Source organism: Ambystoma mexicanum, chromosome 4p (genome assembly GCF_040938575.1).
Source record: "Ambystoma mexicanum isolate Mex_15411 chromosome 4p, UKY_AmexF1_1, whole genome shotgun sequence".
NCBI lineage: Eukaryota > Metazoa > Chordata > Amphibia > Caudata > Ambystomatidae > Ambystoma > Ambystoma mexicanum.
Window position 1 is genome coordinate 1,187,090,420 of NC_090927.1, and position 23,360 is coordinate 1,187,113,779.

Consider the following 23,360-nt stretch of genomic DNA (forward strand, 5'->3'; position numbering starts at 1 on the left):
GGGTGAAGGAGGGGGGCTCAAATTGAATCACAAGCCCAAGCCCAAGGCAACAGGGAGTGGTGACTACAGGATGCCTGCATAGGGCTGGCCTGGCTCCTGGGGTATTCGTATGTGGCAAGTTGGATATTGGGATCCCCCCATGCGACAGAGGTCATTTTCAAGGTGAGGTAGTTCCCCGTAACATTGACTTGAGAACACTGTAAGTGAACAGGAGGCTCCCATAAGGATCGACACTATGCTTTTGCCTCTTTGTTTCTGCCTCCTTGTGATAACTGCAGACAGGGGTTGTAGGAACCCCCAACCTCCCCAGTGTGGATTAAAGTGAACAAGTCCCTGTCCCGGCAAAACAATTATTTCAGGGGCAGATACATCTCCCCCAGAGACCAGCACCAGCTGAGCCTAGTGAATACCGTGAAAACAGTTTTATCTCGCAAGCCCAAGGCATGGACCCTCCCAAAGGTGAGCAAAGGATCCTAGATGCTTACCCTCCGCATTGGAGTTTGGGGGAGTTCCCCGCCAGTGGTCGAAGTAATGAAAGAAGTAGTGGAACTATGTTCCCTAATGGCCTGCCCCCGCTCCCCACAAAACCCATTGCCACGCCCCCTCCCACACACAATCCAAACCCCAAACAAACACACCTGCTGTTTAAGGGAATGTTCAGTGCAGTGCACTGAAGTGCAAATTTCAACTTCTTCCTACTCTTTTATTTTAAAACAGAACCATTCGGGAACATGTAAGTATAGGAACAGTAAAGCTTTTCACAGCTCCCAACCACTCCCGCCCACTTGGACCACTGGTCCCCCCCCAACTTTCCTTTGGACAGAGTGAGAGGCTTTGAGCGTCTGGACATTGATGACCTGCAGAACCACCCTACAGAAATGTCAGTTCCGGGCCCCCACCCAGGCACTTGACACTATTGAGTCTTCCCGAGCGACGACTATGGCAGAGGATCCAGTTTCCAAGGACATAGGCCAAGGACATAAGGACATAGCCGCACTCATGGAAGAGATCAGGGGCATGCGTTCAGCACTTGGGCAAAAGCTGGACAAAATAGACCAGAGGATTGACTCCATAGATGAGGGTTCAAGGCCTTGAGTGCAACCAGACATCTTTGGATACTATGGAGATGCAAATAGATATGCGGATTTCGGAGTTGGAGAGGTGAGAGACAGAGGTCCGATTTGAAAATTGATGATTTCGAGAACAAAAAACTAATAAAAAACAGCCTCTGTTTCTTTGGTTTTCCTGAGAAAGAGGGACAATCCAAGAGTGACATCAAATGCTGTATAATGGAGGTCTTGAGGCTTCTGTTTGTCTCGGATGTCCTTGATGAGCCTACATTCGATAGGGTTCACTGAACTGGGGGTGGCGTCAGAGGCCCGAGGATAATTCTGGTGAGATTTCATTATTACTCAGAAAAAGTAACAGAGCAAGGAGGGCGGGCCCTATCTACTACGTCTCTGCTAAAATAACTATCAGGAACTATCCGCCTTCACGCTGGCCAGGAGGAGGCAATGTGGTCCGCTCACAAAATGACTGAATGACAAGGTGTGAGATACCGCTGGGGCGTCCCTTTTTCAATTTCCTTTGAAAACGAAGGATACTCCTACAAGCTAGTCACAGAGGATGACATTCAAAGAGTGTCCTCGGAAATAATGGAAGAGCAGCAGCCCTGACTCCAAAATCCAGGATTCGCAAGATAAGGGGCTGTGGGCCAGAACCCACAGATGGACAGGCAAAAGATCCCCCAAGTCACGTAAATTCAAGAAGCTTAACACCCCTCCATGTGTAAAACTGAGCAGACTGATGCTTTGTTATATACAATACTACTTTTGTTGAAAGGCACAATGTTGAGCCAAGGGAGGTGCTTATGTTCAGGCATTTCGTGCTCTGTTCTGGAGAGCTTCTGGGAGTGAAATAAAGCCCAAAGGGGGTGGGAGGGGAACATGAACAGTTTGACATTAGGAGGGGGGCTCAGGTTACTGTGCTTTGCAGTGTTGGTCCTAAAATCGGTAGGAGCACTGGTGATGTGATCCTGTTTCGGGTGATGTATGCGAGCGGGATTGGATGACTGGGAAGGGGGTGGGTGGAGAAGGGACAGTTAATGTTCAAGAGTTTTTGTTGGTTCCACGATAAGCGCTGTCTGGCATGTGGGCGTGTACAGGTGGCCCATGTGAAGTGTGTCTTACAAGAGGGTTGTCTCAGGAGCGGTAGTGAAGTGGGAGAAGTATTTCTGGCCTCAGATGAAGGTTTCAGCCCGCCTCGGGTTTCTGGCAGAAAAGTTCTTGGCCGATACAAATGGCCATTATGTCTTTGTGAAGGGGTATTTAAATGGCGACCTTATGACTTTGGGTTCCATTTAAGCCCCGAACGTGGCCAGGGTGAATTTTGGAAGGGGGTGAGAGACGAACTGATTGTGTTTGTGGAGGGGCGTCTAATGGTAGGAGGGGATTTTAATATGATGTTGGACCCTCTGAAAGACTGCAAGAGGTTGGGCATGGCTGCGGAAACACGATTGAGTGAGGGGAATTCATTATGTTTTAGGGACGTGAACGAGACCCTGGGTTTGGTGGACTCACTCCTGGCCCCTTAGAAGGTGACAGACCTTTCACTTATTTTTCTGCAGTGCACAATTGCTACTCACGAATAGATCTAGTATTGGTCGACACGCATCTGAAAGCTCAGGTCCTGGACTCCCAGGTTGCCCTGATTCCCCTGGTCAGACTATGATATGGTAAATGTTGTATTGGGGCTGGGATGGGCACCCTGCCCCTACGGGGGTTTGGAAGTGCAATGACTTCCTGCTGCAAGAAAGGGGACTAACACAGAAATTATGCACCGCTATCGAGGATTACTTAAGCTTTAATGACACAGGCTGTGGAAAAAGCGTATGTTCCTGAAACAAAGGTACCATGAAAAAGAGGATAAGGCTGACACGATTCTGGTGTGAAGATTGAGGGAGGAAAGGAAGCGGAGAACGATTGGGGCATTTAGTTGGAAGAAGGGGTCATCAAGTATGACCAGCAGGGCATTGCGAAATAATTTACTGAATATTATAGCAATGTATGTACTTTGAAATTGGAGGGAGAAGAGGAACGAATACACCTTCCTAGAAAGGCTCCCTCTACTCGGTCTGACGCATTATATGGTAAAGTTCATTGACCACCCTATTACAGTGGAGGAGGTTCAACGGGCGATTAAGTGTTTGAAGACCGGGATGGCCCTAGGGGATGATGGGTTCTAAATTAAGTTTTATAAACTGTTTAGATCGCTACTTGCCCCGTACCTAGTGAGAATCTTCAAGGCATGTCTAGAGCATGAAGCCCTACCCGACATGATGCTGATGGCAAAAATAATAGCGATTCATAAGAAGGGAAAAGACCCCATGAAGTGCTCTTCCACCAAACCCATTTCCCTTCTGAACAATAGTGTGAAAATCCTTGCAAAGATCCTGGGAATGAGGCTAGAGGCAGGACTGCCAACATTGGTCCATGGAGATCAGGTGGGATTTTTTCGGGGGAGGCAAGGGTCGGACAACATTTGGAAAACTATGGATTTGATTCCTTGTGCTCCAATGGGGGACCAAGTTGCCTGCTTGGTATCTCTAGACTCAGAAAAAGCCTTCGACATGGTAGAGTGGCCTTTTATGATGAAGGTCTTGTGCAGGATGTGGTTCGGCTTGAATATCCGGAAATGTGTTCTGGCACTCTACCGCAGCCTCAGGCCAAGGGTGCAAGTCAATGGGGGTCTCTCCGAGGTATTTAGATTAACAAGGGGGGTACAAGACAAGGTTGCCCTCTCTACCCCATGCTGTATGCCATGACCATGGAACCCTTGGTGCTTGCAATACGCGAAAACCAAGGTATTAAAGGGATAGCTAGCGGGGAGGTTGAATGCAAATTATTGCTCTTTGCGGATGATATACTGGGTTATCTCACTAATGTACAGCAGTCACTCCCCGCATTAATGGAACAAATGTCTTCCTATGGCCATCTGTCGGGTCTTAAAATGAATGTGCAGAAATCTTGCATTAGCCCAATTCAGATACAGAGTCCCCTACTAGACCTGCAGAAGAGATAACTGGGCATGAGGGTAGAACATAAAAACATTCCATACCTGGGAATCCGATTTGCAAGAGATTTAGGAGAGAGTGTGAAATAAAATTATGACCCCTTTGTGGCAGAGCTCAAAGATGATTTGAAAAGGTGGACCCAATTGCTAGTAAGTGGTACGGGCGAATTAAATTTATTTACCGCTACCCCGAGACAGCGCCCGGAAAGATTTTTTCTTGACCTATTGGGAGAAATCCGCAGATTTTTCTGGCAGAATAAGTCCGAGACTGAAAATGGCAACACTGATGCTCCCAAGAGATAGAGGTGGGTTTGGTTTTCTAAACCTCCGACTATACTATAAAGCCGCTCAATTGCGAGTAATGTTGGACCATATGAGGGAGGACACAAAAACGTACTGGGCGTATCTAGAAGATTTGACGGCCCACCCATTGAAGGTCAAGGACTATCTCTAGTATCTGCGCAGGTTCGTCCCGCAGTTTTTGCGATCACACCCTTCATTGGGGGTTCTCTGGTCGGTCTGGCAAGATAGTGGGATTGACCATGCATTTTCATCTTGGCAATTGCCTTTTAGGGAGAATTCTCTTCTAAGGCTAATTTCCCTTACCTATAGAGTCCCCCAGCATCTTTGCTGGATTTGAAGGGTTTATTTTATTCTCCTGCTAAGAGAGACTCTTTTTTCCCACTCAGATTGCTAGTGTGTGTTTTAGGCTATATTGTGTGCTTCTGATCAATGGGGTTTTTCTCACCCTCATAGGAATCATCTTTTTAACATGTGTGGTACACCGCACCCTCCGTGCTGCACCACAGGGGTGTTGTAGCGACCCCCAAACATAGACTCCATAGCCTGGGACTGACTACTGTCTCCCAGGGCATGTGAAGTTCCCATTGACTTTACTAGTCAATAATTATGAACTAAACCAGTACAACCCATTTTAATATGGAAGTACTGGGAAGGGTTAATAGTTTTTCCCTAGTGTTCATTTTCGAGGGGGTACCGTACAGTCCCTCTCTCAAAACTTTCTGGCTGGTAGCAGTGGTTACTACCGTAAATATTCGACCGTGAATATTTCCCTATGGGATTTTCCCATTGTTCGAGGCTACCACTTTTACTGACAGTCTCTAACCTACCGCCGGTTTATTTTAATATTAACTTTACTCCGGTAGGTTTTTATTGCCAGAACTTTAATAATATTTCTTTCTCGTGTCTTTCTCTGAAATCCTAACCCAGGTTGGGGATCCTTTGTTTGTCCTTTTGGCAGGCTTCTGCACAGAAGCCCTCCTCTCAGCACCACTGAGTCTGGGGTAGACAGGATGTGCGGGAGGGGGAATAGGCACCCTGGACAGGGTTGCCTACGCAACCCAAGTCACACTCTGTCCTGATAGGCTGGGGGGGTTCTCCCGCCAGGAGAACCACTCCACTGTGTGAGTGACAGCTAGGCTGTATGAATGGGGGTCTTGCTGCATAAAAGCAGGGTCTTGAGGACTGGAGGACAAGACGTCGCCACTGGAACTAAGAAACCGAAAAGGAGAGAAGCTGAAGACATCTGCAACGACTAAACCACCGGTGAAGCCCTGCTGCAGATCCTCGCCACTTTTCTCCAACGACTTGAGAAGATCTTCCTCTGCAAGAGTCTTCTTCCCTTGAGCTGGTGGGGCCAACCAGTTCTCCAATCACCTTCCAGGACCTGCCTTGGTCAAATCGCCAGTGCCCTGCACTCGGAGACCGGATAGCCAGGCACCTGTCCACCACAACCACGATTTAAAGGAGCGTACCTTTTCTTCATTTTGGCAGCATCACGGCAGGCTTCATCCCTGGGCAGTGCAGTAACTCGAACCAGCCTCCACGACGAGAGCCTCTCTTCCTCTGCTGGATTTCCCGAACTGCAGGAACTGCCAGGAACTACCGCCACCACAGGAGCCTCTTCCACTTTTAAGGTACATTGTTCCACCAGGCCTCCCGTTTCGTTAGGCATCGCTAAAGGCGTTTTAAATCCCTTACTTATCTACTGGGTTGTTCACCCCTATCATCTAACATTGTCTTTTACCTTCTGCAAACCTCCTTTTCAAATCGTTAAGCAAAGACTTGACTGCAGCTACTAGAACAGTTTGATCCTGGGCACATTGCCTTGTACCGTTGACTCTGGCACAGGCCTATTGACTCTGGCTAAATCTGTTACAACTGCCTTCTCTAGATTGCTTTTCATCTAGAAATGTGTTGGTGCACCTAACTCTTATAACCACCTTTTTCCTTCCCCTTTTTAATATTATGATGTGCCATTTTGCTTGGTTTTCACCTCAGTATAGCATATGCTAAAGTACTGCTTTGCCTAACTTGTTCACAATCTACTTGGGAAGTGTTGCTGGTGTGTTAAAGAGTCTAACCCTGTATAACTTGTCCTTTCCCTCCCATCAGAGAAATTGTTAGAGTGCCATTTCTGCTTGGTTTACACTGTGCTGTTTTGCTCAGTTTTCACTCTTGTCTACAATTTAAATAGGGAGTTGTGTATACTTTTCTTGACTGTTTTAACTTGCTTTAATACTAGTGATTTGTGTGTGAACATCAGAGTGTGTAAAATAAATATATATTCTTTTCGATACAATGCTTTGGTCAGTGTTTCCTTGTCCCATAGTACTGAAGCCCTAATGTGTAAACCCTGAATACTGCTCATCTCCCTCTTGAGATAAGTCTGACTGCTTAGCCACAGCTACCAACTAAATCTTTGTGGTACAGACTGATACCGAAGAGGATTTTCTTGCATATACCTGTAGTCTTAATCTTAAGTAGTGCTCCCTAAGGGAACTGCACAGGATTCTGCCTAGCATTGCCCTTGGTTTGGGATCCCCCATTCAATTTGGCGAATCTGGGTGTGCAGCACTAACAGATGGTTGAACCTGGGCCTTGAGAGGATGGGTCAATTATTTAGGGAAGGAGTGTTTCTGAATATGGAATCGGTTCAAGAGGCACTGGGGAGGGACGCTATCTCTGTTTTTGAATATATCTGTGTTAAGGGAATACTGACTGACCCGAAATGAGGTCTGGCGGAAAGGGAGCTTGCCATTTTTGAGCAGGCCCTGGACCTATCATGCACAAGAAGAGACATGTTATCTAAACTGTATAAAGCTATGAATTAGTCATCCCTGGAGGGGAGACAAACGTTTCAGATACTGGGTTGACCTAGTGGGGGGATGTTATATCGGAGGAGGACTGGGCGAAAATGTATAAAGTTACTTTGCAGGGCGAACCTGTTTACATCTACGATGGAGCACAATTACAAAATGTTGGTGGAATGGCATAGAGATCCATTAGTCTATCTAGTATGTTTGGAGGTTCCTCCCCTCTGTCCCAGGAGATGTGGCCAGGATCTCTTTCTCACATGTGGTGGCAATGCCCAAAGGTTAGGGTGTTCTGGGATGAAGTGCTGAGCTGGAGGAAAGACATTTCAGGGATTCAGCTCGGCTTGGACCCGTTGCAGATTCTTTTGGGGGTCCCAGCAAAGGGAGGAATTAACATAGACTCCCCAACATGTGGTAAGCCATGCTTCGAGCAGACCGCCTGCCATTGCCCAATGGTGGAAAGATGAAAACCTCCCATCAAAGGAGGTTTGGGAACAAAAAGTGCACACCATGATGTTGATGGATAAACTGACAGCAATAGTCAACAATAAGCTTGAGTCGTTTAGAGAGGAGTGAAGTGCGCTCTTATATAGCAAGGAGGCGGAAGTGGAGGTCCCTACAACCCCTACCGATGTGTGAGTAGATCTATAGGATATGGAGTATTTTAGGGGGAGACTAAATACCAGAGCTTGAATACACCGATAGAATGCTCCAGAGACCACAAATAAAATAGACCCGTAATACTCAGAGACTTCATTGAGATTGAATCTCATTCAGGTGGAAGGGATGGGTGGGAGGGAAGGATCTTGTTTACATTCTTGAGTTAATTGATTGTTAAATGGTTGGTCCAGCAGGGCCGAGGGGGGTAGCCCTTAAAGACATGGAGTATTTGGGCTTCGATTCCAGGAACCTGCAAGTCCCCTCCCGCCCCCCTGGTTTATTGGGGGTGGGGGTGCAATTCGAATAACCAGCATTTCCACTTTCAAAAATGGGATTTATATGTTAAAAATAAATAAATTGGGAGAACGACTCCCTTCCCTGGACGTCTCTTGCTCAACAGAACTTTCAGTTTCTCCACCTTTCGGAGCCAGGAGAATGACTCCCTTCTCGTGGTATTGGGAAATTCCCAAGTCCTTCTCAGGGCCTCAGTGGACTCTTCCCTGCCACTGTGACAAGGATGCTTTCCTCAGATGCTCAATAAACTTGGCTTAGGGTCCCAGACCCTTCTCTGGTGGTCAGTGGGTTTATTGCGACCACTGCGACAATGACATTCTCCTCTGTTGCTCAGTATTCTTTTGCTTGGGTCCCAGACCTTTCTCTGGTGGTCAGTGGGCTTGTGGAGACCACTGCAATGAGGAAGTTCTCCTCTGTTGCTCAATATACTTGTGCTCGGGTCCCAATCCCTTCCCTTGTGGGCCGTGGTCTTGTTGCTACCAGTGCGACAGGGAATTTCTCCCCTGATGCTCGATGCTTCCCTCCCAGTAGTTTGAATGTTACTACTGGGTCGGCCGAGAGCCTATCGAGCCTGCCTCTATTCCACCCACATGTGCTTTCTGGGTCTCTCGTACCTACTGTTACCTTTGTTGGGACTCCGGAACGTCATCAGAGCTCTTCGGGCTGCTTTTCTCTGCCACTGCAGCAGCGCGGCAGCTCTGCGCTCTCCTGGACTGCTTGGCTTCTTGCGTCGCATTTGGGTCCGCTCCAGCTGGACCCACGAAGAACTCCCTCAACACTTCGCCAGCATCCTCCGCTTTTCTGCTTTTCAACCATCAGGGTTCAAAACTCCTGTTTACACCTGCTGCCTATCCCATCTGGGCTTGACAAAATCTTCAGTCCTTATTCTCTTCTTATACAATGTTGCCAGTCACGTCCTGGAGGATTGCCCTTTGCTGTTCTTGATGGATTGAGCTACAAGCATTCTCGGTGCCATCTTGTACCAGTACTAGCACAGTGAGTAATCTTCATGTCTTCTGTGCTCTACGTCATCCTGGTACTTTCTGTTGTGATGGTTAAGCCTACACTACAGGAATACATTACCTAATTTAAAGAAAGTTGTTTGGCATGGAAGGACGGGGGGGGGCTTAGGTGAGGTTTTGCATGTGACGTTGGCCAACGGGCTATACCCTAGGTGATCATTCTTATCCCCAAAGGGGGAGTCCCTTCCCATGGGGTCCTCTTGCATTATAACACCTGGTGGGACAGATTGGGTAGGGGACTCGCCTCCCTAGCCTCATGGAAAAGGGCTCCCCTTGGCAAGAAGTGACGATACCGGGCGAATCAGCAATGTATTCTGCATTGACCTGTGAGCCAGGAGCTACCACTGGTGAATGAGGAGCTATTAAAAAGCGTTCCGCAAATCAAACTTCCACATAAGATGCAAACTTAACATTTAGTCCATTATTTATGACCCCTTATTCTTTTAAATGTCTTGTAGATGTGCCCTAATGTATGTTTATAGATTTGCCCAAACCAGAGTTAGTCACATGGGGTCACTGCTCCAAATGATTTTGTAGTGGGAGTATTTTGCTCCCTATTTTTTAAAGTGTGGAGTAAAATCATTTTTCAGGGAGTAACAAAGTCCGTCCTTTTACCTGTGGGAGTATTTAATAAGTGAGTAAAAATGTTTTACCTGTAAAACAGAAATGTTTGTAAGAAATATTTTTTTGCACCTACTTATTCAGGTACATGAAAAGGTGCTTTTTTCCCCCTCTTCAGATTAAGCAGTAATAATAGTAAAGCTTTTTCCTGTGGCACTACGTTTACTACTGGTTCAAACATCTCAATGGGGCTCTGTGGATGAAAGCAGGGGGACATCTCTGATGTGTCTGTTTCCCATTTTTGTTGGGAGTATCTTTACTAGGAGCATTTGCCTATTTTTGGAGAGTAAAAAGGCCTTATACACCCTTTGTCTGTAGGGCTGCATACAGTGTTTATTCAGCATAAGTTAGCCTGGGGAGCCAAAAGTAGCACTTCGTAGCTTTTGGTGTCAAGCTAACCAGGCTCATCTAGGCTACAAGCAGGAGCTAAATAGCTCCCAGCTGGCCCATAAAAGAGCCTCGGTTTCTGTGTGTCATGTATGAGGAAGTATCTGGTTGGCTTTGCTGGTTCCAGGACCAGGTAGGCTGCGTCCAAGCAGACCTTTGTAGGCGGATAGTCTGCTATGCATTGACACATTCTAGAAATTGGCATATAAGGGGATGACTGAGGGGTCCAGTGCTCACTGAACTAGAAGGAAATCAACTACTTCTGTTTGGCTAAAATGGGATTATGCTGCAAAGATGTCTGGCAGGCAGCAACATGAGCATATTTGCATAGGTTTGGTACAGTCTGCTGCCTTGACTGGCTGGAGAGAATGCTCAATTAGTGATGCCAAAGTTTCTTGCATAGGCCAGGTTTTTTACACACTATCCTCCATCCACTCTTCATTGTTGAGAGAGTTTTTGAAAAGATGAATCTGTGTGAGGAAGGTATCCATTAGAAGAACAGATAACGTATCTTTGGTAACATTCTTTCTGGTAGTTACAGTTCTCCCACATTCGTCATGAGCTCTAACGCCTTCCCCACATTCAGATTGATTTAAATGTGGATATTTTTCTCAAATGGCCTTTATTCTGTTCCACTGTGTCTGTGAGCAGAGAAAAAGGATAGATCAGAGGTCAGTCAGAGGGCCAATATTCTGTGTATTGTTCATAGTGTTATACTTCTGACACATGTGTACCAGTGACTTCATGAGAGGTGGGTATACAAAGACGAACAGCACCCTCAAGTGGCTGTGATAGGTTATCTAAACTGTCTATGGCTGGATACTATTTACAGAAACGAGGAATTTGTGTGAGGAATATAATATTCATCATATATAACAGTACTGAAGATAAGTAATTTGTCCTTCTAGGCTTTTTCTTCGGCAAGGGTGTTTTAAGAGAATACCATAATTGACTGCAACCTTAGCGTTGGCTGACTGGTCTTTTGCCAACAGGGTGATATTTGCATGATTCTAGGAGCTGAGTACTATACTCATCAGGAGGCATGTGTTCTAAAATGTTTGCCTTTCGGAGTGCAGGCTTTGAGGGCAAGTTTTAAGTGTGTGACTTTGACCCCCTCACTTGCGATAGCAGTGAATACCCAAGATATAGGGCTCTGCGGTGAGAAATCTTGCAGAAGGATATGATAAAGGTTAGTAGACTTATTTATTTTTGTGTGCATGCTTCACTTGGGGAATGTTGATGCTCAAAGAAATATGGAGCAGTCCAAGTTGCTGGTAGAGAGCTGTTATTTTCCTGTTACTGTATGTGTCCCTCATGGACCAAGACAATGCTTCAAACATTCAATGATTATAATTTGCTGACCCGCCTTTTTCTTTTTGCCCTTACAGATTTTCAAGAGCCATATGCAGTGGTTGTTCTTCTAGAAAAAGATTTAGTTGTTATTGACCTTGCACAAAATGGGTAAAGTAAAACTTAAAGTATAAGTCCTTCTAACTTGATCGCTTTCATTAGAACTGTGGTTTATTGCTACTAATTTCTGGTTCTTGCCTTAAAACATTTAACTCCTTTTTCATTTAAATTCAAACAAGTTGGCAATTAATGGTGCTATATTCAATCTTGGCCAATCTGTGTGCAGCAGGTATCATTCCTATTTCAAACCTGGCCTTTACTTTAATACTTTCTATTCAGATATATTTCTCTATCTCAACGAAACACAATGTGTTGCCATAAGGCCACAAATCTGCTTTTCAACCATACTCAACTTCCTATTTACAATAAAGGGCTTGTAAAAAGAACCCTCAAATTCAAGAGGAGGTTGATCATTAATTTACAGATAGTATCTGAAACATATCATAACCACAATTCACTTGTGGAATTGACTGTCTAAATTAATAATGAACCGAACTAAGTTATTAAGTTATTACATGACTGTCTAACTTAATAATAGAAAGACCGCCCTAAGTTATCAGTTTACGGCTCTGCAGGCCTTGCCATCTTTTCCTCAGAGTGTGGCGATCCCACAATTTACCCATAAGCATCTTCTGGCACAATTATTTTCTTGCAAGACTTAATTGATTGCTCCAACAACATACTGGCCAAAACTATCAGCTAGCCTCTAAACATACAAAAATGTGTTCTTATGACAATGTTTAACTGATGACCTGGAACAAAACAGAGCGGTTTAAATTTTGCTCTGATCTCAAATCAATTGCAAACCTCCTCCCTTCAGGCTGTGATTAATAATCTAGGCAAATACTTAGTTGACACAATCTGCAACACTGAATTTAACAGTAAGGCTTCAACATCCTCAACTGCCACTTAAATTATTCTGTCATACACCTGTCCTCATTTTTCATTCTTGACACAGATTTCAGGCCTGAATCTATTTAATCGGGTTAAACATCTTAACCATGGCAGTGCAGGCCTACAATTTTATCGATTGCTGCTAGGACGTCCATAGATGTAGCAATTGTTTTAAAGCCTCCTATGCTATGTGTTATTGTTGCCCTCCAAAAAACGTGAAAGACTGGATTGATAGACTATCCCCATGTGTCACCAAATATTGTACGTCTGCTTTGAGACTAGAACCTTACAAACACAACTAAAGAACAGTTGTCACACGGCTACTCATAAAACTCAACGCAATGCTTCCCTTTCTCGACAAAATATGTGAAAGAATGGTCACAGAAATGCAGTGAATAATTTGCTTGATCACTGTCAAGAATTGTTTAGGCCTGGACAAAGTACTGAAGCTACCCTCAGGAATATCTGATGAGGCATCAAAAACTCTTTAAATATAAACCAACCGTCGAATGGATTGTGTCCTCTAACGTATTCCTCATCTATGACATGTAATGTCCACAGCTGTGCTCCTTAGGAAATTATTTCGGCAGAGGGCGTCCTTGCGTCGATGGCGTCGGGTCGATATCCCTCAAAGGCCTCCGTCAAGGGTGACTTCATTAGATGTTATAAGTAGCACGCACGGCGCCTGTAGCCTCAGTTCCGTTTTTTCCACAAACGTGTTTGCTTCGAGAACTCGGCGCGCCTCGTGTCTTGTACTTCGTATTGTGCGATTGTCTTTTTCCACCCCGATAACCCTGCGGTCTGGCTCCAATACCTGTCGGGACTGCGGGTCCAAGATGTCCATCACAGACCCGCACTGTATCTGCTTGTGGTGCCTGGGCGAGGACCACGCCACGGACGACTGCTCGAAGTGCCAGTCGTTGACTGCCAAGGCATTGCGTGAGCATAAGGGGAAATTGAAGGTAGGCCATGTTTCCAAACCCTGTTAATCCAAATCAACTGGTATATCGACCGACTAGTCGAGAGAGTCTCCTCATCGGAAAACGTCCAGACGGTCTAGGTCCCGGAGTGGTTCACACCACTCCCGGAAGCGGCCTCACCATTAGTCTTCCCCATCCTCGTCGGATGATGGCTATTCAAAAAAGGTGTCCTGCCCCACTAAATCCTCTATCCTCCAGAGGAATGGGAGGCATTTCGGGAGCAAATGTTAGATTTTTAGCCTCACGGCACAGTACCGACCGCGCCTTCGATTGAAGCCGGCAAGGAACGGTCTTGGTACGATGCACGTGCGCCCTCGGGCCCGGGCTGTCGGCACGATAAACATTGGGAGCCGTCGAGGTCTCGTTCGGATAAGGATTCAAGGAATCGCCAGAGACGTTCCAGGTCGTGGTCTTCATCTCCTACGAAACCGCCGAAGCCTGAGAAGCTGTCGATGAAGGTATCAACGCCATCTGCGGCATGTCCGTCAGAGGACTCTATCGGGTCTTTACCTGCAGTCAGACCTTCAAAACCTTTGAAGTCTTTGACGCCGTCTGAGCCGTCGACGCCATCGACACCTGCGGGGCAGAATTTGCCGTTGGAAGCCCCTGGGGCTGTTGAACCTCCAAGAAAGGCTCCCGCTAAATCTCTGAAGCCTGTTCCTGATAAGAGGTGCACTCCTCTCCCTAGTAAGGAGTTTTCCCAGTTCTTCACAATAATTGAGGTAGATGCTGATGAAGAGGTCTGATGAGGAATGTGTTCCTTTTGGTCTGCCTTATATGCGGAATGTCTCGTTGATGAGGACATGAGGACAGTAGGATTAAGCATGTGAGGCAGTTCTTGCATGATGCCAGTGGCCTCCATACATCTCCAGAGATGGAGTTTGGAAACCTTATCCTGGTGAGCATGCGGACTCCTCCGATAGGAGACTCATGTTCGAGTTGCTGAGTACCTGGGGTGGTCCAGGCCTCAAATTGAGTTTGGTCAGGATGATCTCACGGACATCTTGGATGAGGCCGGTCCACTGACCCGGTATTGCCTTTTTTTGTGGCCTTACAAAAGAGGTGGCTGCTACTTGGACTTCCCCGGAGTCTATTCCGGCAGTTAATAGGTCTTTGTCGAACATAATACCCCCATCCAGTAGTGACCCCGGCTACCTGTCCACTCACCCCACTCCTGAGAGTTTGGTGTTTCAGACGGCTACGGCCACCTCGAAGCAGGCAGTGTACCCTACTATCCCTCCGGATTGGGACGATAAACGCATGGATGGATGGGCGCGCATGGTATTTGCTGCTGGGAGTATGGCCCTGAAATCGGCCAACTCCACCTCTGCCTTGTCTAAGTTTTCGCACACTGTGGAATTCTATTTCGCTTGCGGCTGAGCATATTCCAGAAGGGGAAGAAAGGGATGGCTTTCTAGCTATTGTGAAAGAATGCAAGGGTGCTATGTGTGAATACCTTCAGTCTGGGTTGGACACTGTGGATTATGTCCATTTAATATTTATGTATGTTTTCTCTCCTCTGCTTCGCACTTTCCACTCCCCCCCCACACCCTCCTTGCACCTTTATCCCATTTTCCTTTCCCATGCACTTGCGCTTTCTTAAATGTCACTGGGCCTAGTAAGATGGTTGTTTGTTCTGTTTTTTCTCTCCCTTGTTCCCTTCCTGTTTTGCCTGGTCGCGCTCTGAAACACTTGTGTACGAGTGCGATATAAATAAAATATCTTTTCATTTCATGTTGCAAGGTCCATGGCTACGAGCACCTGCATGCGCAGATTTGCGTGGTTGCGGGAGTCCGGATTTGCACCCGATGCGCAGGCCCATCTTCTCAACCCATCTTCTCAACATGCCCTTTGACGGGTCGCATCTTTTTTGGCAGCAAGGCTGACGAGAGTCTTGAAAAGTTGCAGACCTCCAAGGCGGCTGCCAAATCTTTGGGTGCGGCTGTCCGTCAACCTCTGCCTTTTCGTCCTAGGGGCAACAATGGAGGGGTTGTTCCTTTCGCTATTACTCCTCATTTGGAAAGGCAAAGGGAATGCCCAGTCAAAGGGGCCTCCTAAGAGGCACTCGTGGTGGATGAGGTAGGGGTGCCAAAGCCGCTCAGGCAGTTGCCTCTTTCGCCTCAGGCACAGCCACTGCCGCATCTAAACAGCTCTGAGGCCATGGCTCATGGTTCTCCGGTAGGGGGCAGGCTGTCAAAGCATCTCGAAGAATGTTGAGCCATTACTTCAGATGCGTGGGCTCTGGATACAATCGCCCACAGTTACTGCCTCCCTTTTCTCCAATGGCCTCAGGACAATTGAACGGGGGAAACACTCTTTGAAGGTTCCGGATCCGCTCCTGTTGCAGGAGATTTTAGCCCTGCTGGAGAAAGGCGCTATAGAACCAGTGCCTGTAGCGGAGTGGAACAAGGGTTGGTATTCCCCTTATTTTTTGATACCCAAGAAGGACGGAGCACTGAGACCCATCTTGACAGAGCACTGAGACCCATCTTGGACTTACGAAACTTGAACAAGTTCCTCAGGAAGGCCAAGTTCAAGATGGTCACTCTTTCTCAGATCCTTTAGGCCCTCCAACTTCAGGATTGGTTGGTGTCAATGGACCTGCAGGATGCTTATTTTCTTGTGTCGATCCATCTCAAGCACAGAAAATAACTCTGGTTGGCGGATCCTTCTATCAGTTTCGAGTCCTGCCTTTCGAGCTCACCTACGCCCCAAGGGTCTTCACCAAGCTCATGGTGGTAGTGGCAGCACATCTCAGGAGAGGGGGCGATTCACGTTTACCCCTACCTGGACGATTGGCTAATCAGGGCGCATTCTCCCGAACAAGTCTTGGATCACCTCAGCGTCACCTGCCACACCCTTCACAAAGCTGGGTTTCTCCTTCAACTTCAAGAAGTCGCATTGGCACCATCCCAACGACTCAAGTGCATAGGGACCGTTTTGGACACTACTTTGGGGATGTGCTCGCCACCCAAGATGAGGGCTCATCACATTCTTCAGATGGTCACAAAATTTCAACAAGCCAAGACTCTTCTGGCTTTCAAATTCTTAAGGTTGCTCGGCCTCATGGCATCCTGCATTTTCCTGGTGCCAGAAGCCCATTTGAGAATGAGATCCCTTCATTGGGCTCTACGGACTCAATGGTCCCAGTTCTCAGGCAGGATGTCGGATCTCCCTCATGTTCCAGTCTCGGTCTCGCAGGACCTCCTGTGGTGGTCCGACGAGACAAATCTCATGAAAGGGGGTGCCTTTTTGGCAACCATGGCCGGATGTCACGGTAGTGACGGACGCTTCCCTGACAGGGTGGGGAGCTCATGCCGACGATCTATCCATCATCGGTCGTTGGTCTCCATCGGAGTCCAGATTTCACATCAGTCTTTTGGATCTGAGAGCAGTCAGGCTAGCGCTGAAGGCTTTCCTTCCCTCTGTTCGGGGTAAACTGTCCTGATAATTAATGACGTAAAGACAGTGGCGGTGCATTAGCTCAACAAGAGAGGAGGTGTAGGGTCACTAGCTCTGTGCAGGGAGGCAATCCAGCTCTGGTTCTGGGTAATTTTGGCGATTCATCTGGCCGGCACAGAACATGATGACGGATGCTCTGAGCAGTCAGAGCGCGGTCTCCCACGAGTGGTAGCTAGCGCAGGAAGTCCTTCAAGAGATCTTTGCCCTTTGGGGAACCCCGCAGGTGGACCTGTTCACAACCTGTGCCAACCAGAAGTGCGAAAGGTACTGCTCAAGGGAGTTTCCTCCAAGAGGAGCTCTAGGAGACAAGTTCATCGTGGAGTGGCTCTTTCATACGAGTTTCCTCCGATCCCTGTCATCCCTCAAGTTCTCAGGAAGTTGCAATGGTTCGGGACCCGCATGATCCTCATTGCTCCGGAATGGGCCAAGAGAGCGTGGTACCTGGAACTTCTGGACATGTCCATCTGTCCTCCAATGCGTCTTCCCCAAAGAGAGGCTCTTCTCTCGCGAGAGGGAGGTCGGGTTCTCAATCCAGAGGTCAAGACTCTAAACCTTCATGCTTGGTTTCTGAGAGGTTGAGATATTGGGATTGGGACCTCCCGGATGACGTGATGGAGGTGTTGCTTTCAGCTAGGCGACCCGCAACAAAGTCCCTGTACCGTTGCCGTTTGCGTACGTTTTGCGACTGGTGCAGTGGAAAGAATGTGGATCCTTTTTCAGTGTTCGATTCCGGAGGCTCTCTCCTTCTTGCTTTCTTCGGCCCACAGGGTTCTTCAGGTGGACACCATTAAAGGTTATATGGTAGCACGGTCTATCTTTAAGTGCTCTTCAGAGGAATGCTCTTATTTTAAAATTCCACTGATCACTCAGTGTTCGAAAGGGCTCACAAATGTGTTCCTGCCATCGCTGTTTCAGGAGCCGGTCTGGGACCTTAATTTGGTTCTAAAATTTCTGATGGGTGCTGGACACGGTTGCATTGAGAGTTTGTCTGTCCTTTTTCCCTAAGGTTGTGTCACAATTTCATTTGAGTCAGAAGGTGGTACTCCCCACTTTCTATATTCCTCCTCATCCTAGTAAGGAAGAGGAGCGGCTCCATAGGTTAGATCCTAGAAGAGCTTTGAGCTTTTATCTCTCCAGAATGGCCAGTCTCAGAGTAGATGACCAGCTCTTTGTGGGGTATACTGGACACCGTTTAGGACAGGCTGTTTCTAAGCAGACCTTGTCTAGGTGGATTATCCTCACTATTTCAGAATGCTACCAGTTGGCTGGTAAAGACCCTCCTGAGGGTTTGCGGGCTCATTCCACCAGGGGCATTGCTACTTCGACAGCCCTCCAGAGGGGTGTGCCAGTGAAAAATATCTGTGACGCTGCAACGTGGTCTTACTCCCTGGATACCTCCCAAGCTCAGGATTTGTATTTTATTTATTTGTAGAGCGCGTCTAGCCCTGGGGCAACTGAGCGCCAATCTTACAATTTAATACAATCTGAATACATGACAATATATACAGTTGATTTACAAACAGTAGTACTAAAAGGTACTTCATAAGGCACAGTAACAAAGCCAAGAATGTATAGTACAGTAGCCTATGCAAACTAATGACTGGAAAATATACAAATAAAGCAGTTTTATATACATTGGACTATAGGACATGTGTTAAGGTGTGGGTAAATCGCAGTCCTGCTCCCGAAGCCAGGCTTTGACCTTATTGCGGAAGAGCAAGAAGGATAGTTCTGCTCTTAAGGAGATAGGGAGTGAGTTCAATTTTTTTGCTGCTAGGACTGGGAAACTAGCCCCGTCTGCCCTTAGTTGGTTAAACCGGGGTATAACAATGCAATGTGATTAAGCTGTTCTAATGGGTCGTGAAGATGAGTGACGTGTAAAGGAGTTACATAAGTATGTCGGAGCTTGGTTATAGAGGCACTTGTGTGTTAGTGAGAGTGATTTAAGTTCTATTCTTTGCTTAATATTCAGCCAGTTTAAGTTCTGTCTAACTGTAGTGATGTGATGTTTCCTCTGAATGTTACATGCTGATCTAACTGCATTGTTTTGCATCACTTGCATTTTGTTGATATTGTGTTGGGATGTTCCTAAATAAAGAACATTACAATAGTCTAATTTGGATAGTACTAATGCTCTTGCTAACGTTGTACAGTAAGATGGTGAAAGATATGGACGGCATGCTGTAATAAGCTTGCATGTATAGGAAGTAGCTGATGCTAAGGCATTAGTTTGTCTTGTGAATGATAGTGTAGAGTCCATGTGGACACCTAAGGTTTTCACTTCATTAGCTACTTTGATAATATTGCCATTGATGTTAAAGGCTTAGAATGAGGTACCAAGCTTGACTAGTTTGGTTGGGGAACCAAGAATAAGTAGTTCCGTTTTATCTTCGTTTAAACATAAACTGTGCTTGGCCATCCAAATTTGGATAGTGCTATAAATGTCATTCAATAGTTTACTATCTGCAAAGTAATCACCGGTGAAAGGGATGAGTATCTCAGTGTCATCCGCATAATTTGTATACGCGACACCCGGATTGTCCAGAATATCAAATAGAGGCTTGGTGAAAACGTTGTAGAGCGTTGGGGATACGCAGGATCCTTGGGGGACTCTGCAAGAGACTGGTGAAGGTAAGGTTGAAGCAGTTGGTGCAAAGGCCCTCCTAGATATATTACTAAGGAAAGATTTAATCCATGCATTGGCTTGGCCTGAGAAGTGTGCGGCTGATGAAAGGTGTTTGCATAAAATTTCATGGTTCACTAAATCAAATGCTGAGGATAGGTCAAGTAGTAGGAGCAGTGCAGATTTCCCTTTGCCTTTTAGTGACTGAATTTGAGTCTTGAGGTCACTGAGTTCAGTTTCCGTCCCGTGTCTTGCTCTGAAACCTGATTGTCTTAGTCCTAATAAGTTGTTTGTTTCCAAATATTGCTGGATCTGGAGGTAAGCTGCACGGTCTAGTATTTTCAATAAGAAATGGACAGTCGTGATAGGTCTGTAATTAGACGGGTTATTTGGGTCTGTCGTTTTATTTTACTAGTGGGAGTACCCATGCGTCTTTCAAGTTGGTGGGTACTGAATTTGTGTCAAATGAGGCGTTTATGAATGAGGTAATGAAGGGAGCAAGTACTGTGGCAGCTTCCTTGATAAGTGTGGCTGGACACACATCGCCCTTACAATTAGAAGGTTTGAGTTTGCGGATAATCAACTGTACTTCTTTGATTGTTAGAGGTTTGAAATTAAATTGTGTTAAGTTGGGGGTAGGATGCAGTGGCATGTCCTGTGGTATGGTATTATCTATGATAGTTGTTAAGATAGATTTCTGAACTCTGTCCTGGAGGGGCAGAGGTTCAGAAGGCCAGCCTAGTTTCTTGGAACAGGGTAACCTCTGGACAAGCCAGACCAATCAGGGTAGCGATCGCAGCGGTCAAGACTAGGTCTCAAGAGGGGTGAGGGTGACTGAAAGCCCGCAATGAGCACACAAAGCAAGGACACTTACAAATTACTCCAAGCAGGTGTTATATTAAAAATATAGACACATTTATTACAAGGCCTTTGTAACATTGACCGTAGCGAGAAATCACAATAAAACTCAAGTAAACCAACACATACCAATCCAATACAATATATATACAAATACAAACGAGTCTAACGTGTTAGACGCACGAAATGTGTAGACCACCTAGATGGGGAGGAAAACAGGCAGTGCGAATAATAATTGGACCCAGTCCGCCTTCAGAGGCACCTAACTAAAAGGAAGTCCAAGCCCTACGAAGAGTGGAGCCTTGTGCTCAAAAGTACATGCATACGCTGGTGCCAATGGGCAAAAGGGGAGTCTCTTCGAGGGAATCGGGCAGTTTAGTTTGATGAACAATTGAAGATGAACAGAGCTCCGCGACTCAAGCGCAGCCTCCCCTGTGGGCAGAATCAGAGCGCGAGTACGGAAAGGTGTGCTGTTAGACACAGCGGGGAAAAGCGATGGGCTACTGCAGGAGGGCAACCAGTTCCTAGCGATGCTACTCACCGGTCCCCGATGCAGGCAGACCCAGGCTTCTCCGTGTCAGTTTCAGTGCTGGCAGGTTCATATAGGAGCAGGGGACGTCTCGGCGTCGTGTAGATTCCGCAGCAGCAGAAGTTGAGTTGAGGATGTCCCAAACGCAGTGAACCCGCACAGTTTGTTACCACAGCAGGGCAACGGAGCGGGCGTGTGTATTTCAGCCAAATGTACACTACTCACTTCAGACCTGGGAATGCCAAGTGTACGAATTGGGTGAGAGTGACAAGGACTCGTAATACAACACAACCTGACGGCGGTTACAGAGCAAGACTCCTGGGTAGGCTGGTCAGTCTGCTGGATGGCCCAGAGACACTTCCGAAGGCTTACGGGCAGGAGATGGTGAAGATGGCGAGAATAGTTGTTCCCACTATTCCAAGGGGTCGAAGTACCAGTACAGGCCTTCTCGTTCGATCAGAGGTAGAAAGGGTTTCACAAAGCGACAGCAGTGCAGAGGAGCAGTCCTTCAGCGGGTCACCAGCAATTCCTCGGTTCAGCATTGTGGTTGCAGGATACTTGGCTCCTGTATTCCTTTGTTCGTGAGAACTCAGGAGATCGACATGGTAGTGGTGATTCCAGCCCCCTCTTATCCACGGTTCTCTTCGCGCCAAAACGGAGGGGACCCAATGGGAGATCCGCTCATAAAACACTCACACAATATGTGGACCTATCACGGACCACAGGGGTCCCAGGCATTCACACCACCCTAGACTCTCTGGCGGCCAGGATGTGTATTGGGACCAGACATCCCAGCCCCCATCCTGGAGGCACACACAAGGCCTGTAGCAGCCCGCAAAAGCATCTGTGTTATGCGGGAAAGTACATGCCCAAATAAGGAAGCCCCGGGTCGGCTCGACCTGCGGTAGGTCAAGGGGGCAAGACGTTCAGCGGACAGGACAAAGTGCCTCGTGGTCTGGCCATTTTGGAAGCCAGGTCACCCTTTTGGGCTAAGCGCGAGAAATGCGCTTAAAACGCCAAAAGGAGCTCAAAAACACAAGAAACGATCGCTGCCACCAATCCCGTCCGTTATTCACTTGCACCGTTCATTTACAATCCAAAGAGAGTATCTAGGGCCTGTAGAAGACTAGAGACCCAAGAGAGCAGTAAATTCGCTTACAGTGCCCTCTTGTGCCATGTTGCACGAAAGCTGCAACATGATAAAGAAACTACGGAAAGCAACATTTCCCGGTACTGACTGTCTTAAGGGCATGTCCGTTTCCCCGTAAGAATGGAGTGAAAGCCCAGAGGAGTGCGGCAGAAGGCTGCACTTCTCTGGCAAAGTCTGGATCATGGTGAAAACAGCAAAAGGTTCAGGGGTTGCCACATGGTAGCAAAATGACCCCCAATTAAGAAATCTTTCCTAACAATAGTTTTCTTGATAGCTATTTTATTACGTAGCAGAGTAACTTTATCTTGTAAGGCAATCTGTATGCTAGTGCACCATGCTGTCTTTTGTGCAAGAGTCCGGTATGGGGGCAGGCGATTATAATTCTCTAATATTGAATAATTCCTTAGTACTAGTGTTAGCTTTGGTTATACGGTCATTAAAGTTATCTTTTTTCAACTGGATGATAGCAACTTTGTAGTTAAAAGAGGCTGCCTGGAAAATATCTTTATTTTGTTGGGAAGGAGATTTTTTACAAATAGATTCAGCTGATCGCTTCTCTTTCCTCAGGAATTTTAGTTGAGGTGTGTACCATTTGTTGATATGTGCTAGCAGCTTGGATTTCTGTAGTTTGAGGGGTGCAATTGTATCAATAGCTTTAAGAATCGTATCATTGTAGAGGTTAACTAGGTCTGACGGGACTTGATAAGTTGAAGTCAAGTGTTATAGGGTGTAGAAGAGGAAGTAAGTGTTCTAGGTTGAGTTTTCGTTTACTGCTTGTCATTGATGCTGGGGCTATAGTATGTGTGATGCAGGGGGCAACTTAATCTACATTAAATGTTATTAAGTGATGGTCGGTCCATGCACAAGGAGTGTTGGATAGTACCTTGATGTTACACTTGAGGTCCGCAAGCCAATCAAGAATGCAACCTTTATTGTGCGTTGGATTAGTGATGAGGTGTGTAAATCCTAGCTCAGAGATAGTACCCTTCAGGGTAGTGGCTTTGGAGTCCGTGGGGTCATCAAGGCCTAAGTTAAAGTCTCCTAAAATTATAACTTGGGAGTTGGATTTTATGTTCGAGGTTAGTAGTTGTGAGATATCTGCAAAGGTGGTAGTAGTGCCTGGCGGCCTATAGATTAGATGCATGGTGTAATGGTGGAGGTGGCTGATGTAGAGAGTTTGACTGAAAGTAATGCAGTGGATGGGAATTGCTGGTTATTGACCATTCTTAGTTCTAGTACTGTTTTATAAATAAACGTGCCTCCGCCCCTTAAGTTGAGTTAAG

The 23,360-nt window shown here is 46.6% G+C and overlaps 1 protein-coding gene across 6 annotated transcripts in view; it reads left to right on the forward strand.

Moving 5' to 3' along the window:
* The window catches only part of STXBP5 (syntaxin binding protein 5), a 2,430,573-nt gene that overhangs the window by 998,543 nt on the left and 1,408,670 nt on the right, over positions 1-23,360 (forward strand). For all 6 annotated transcript variants that reach the window (XM_069606830.1, XM_069606829.1, XM_069606831.1 and 3 more), the window contains exon 11: positions 11,560-11,632. In XM_069606830.1, coding sequence (XP_069462931.1) covers positions 11,560-11,632 — 73 coding nt within the window. The remainder of the gene's footprint in view (positions 1-11,559; positions 11,633-23,360) is intronic.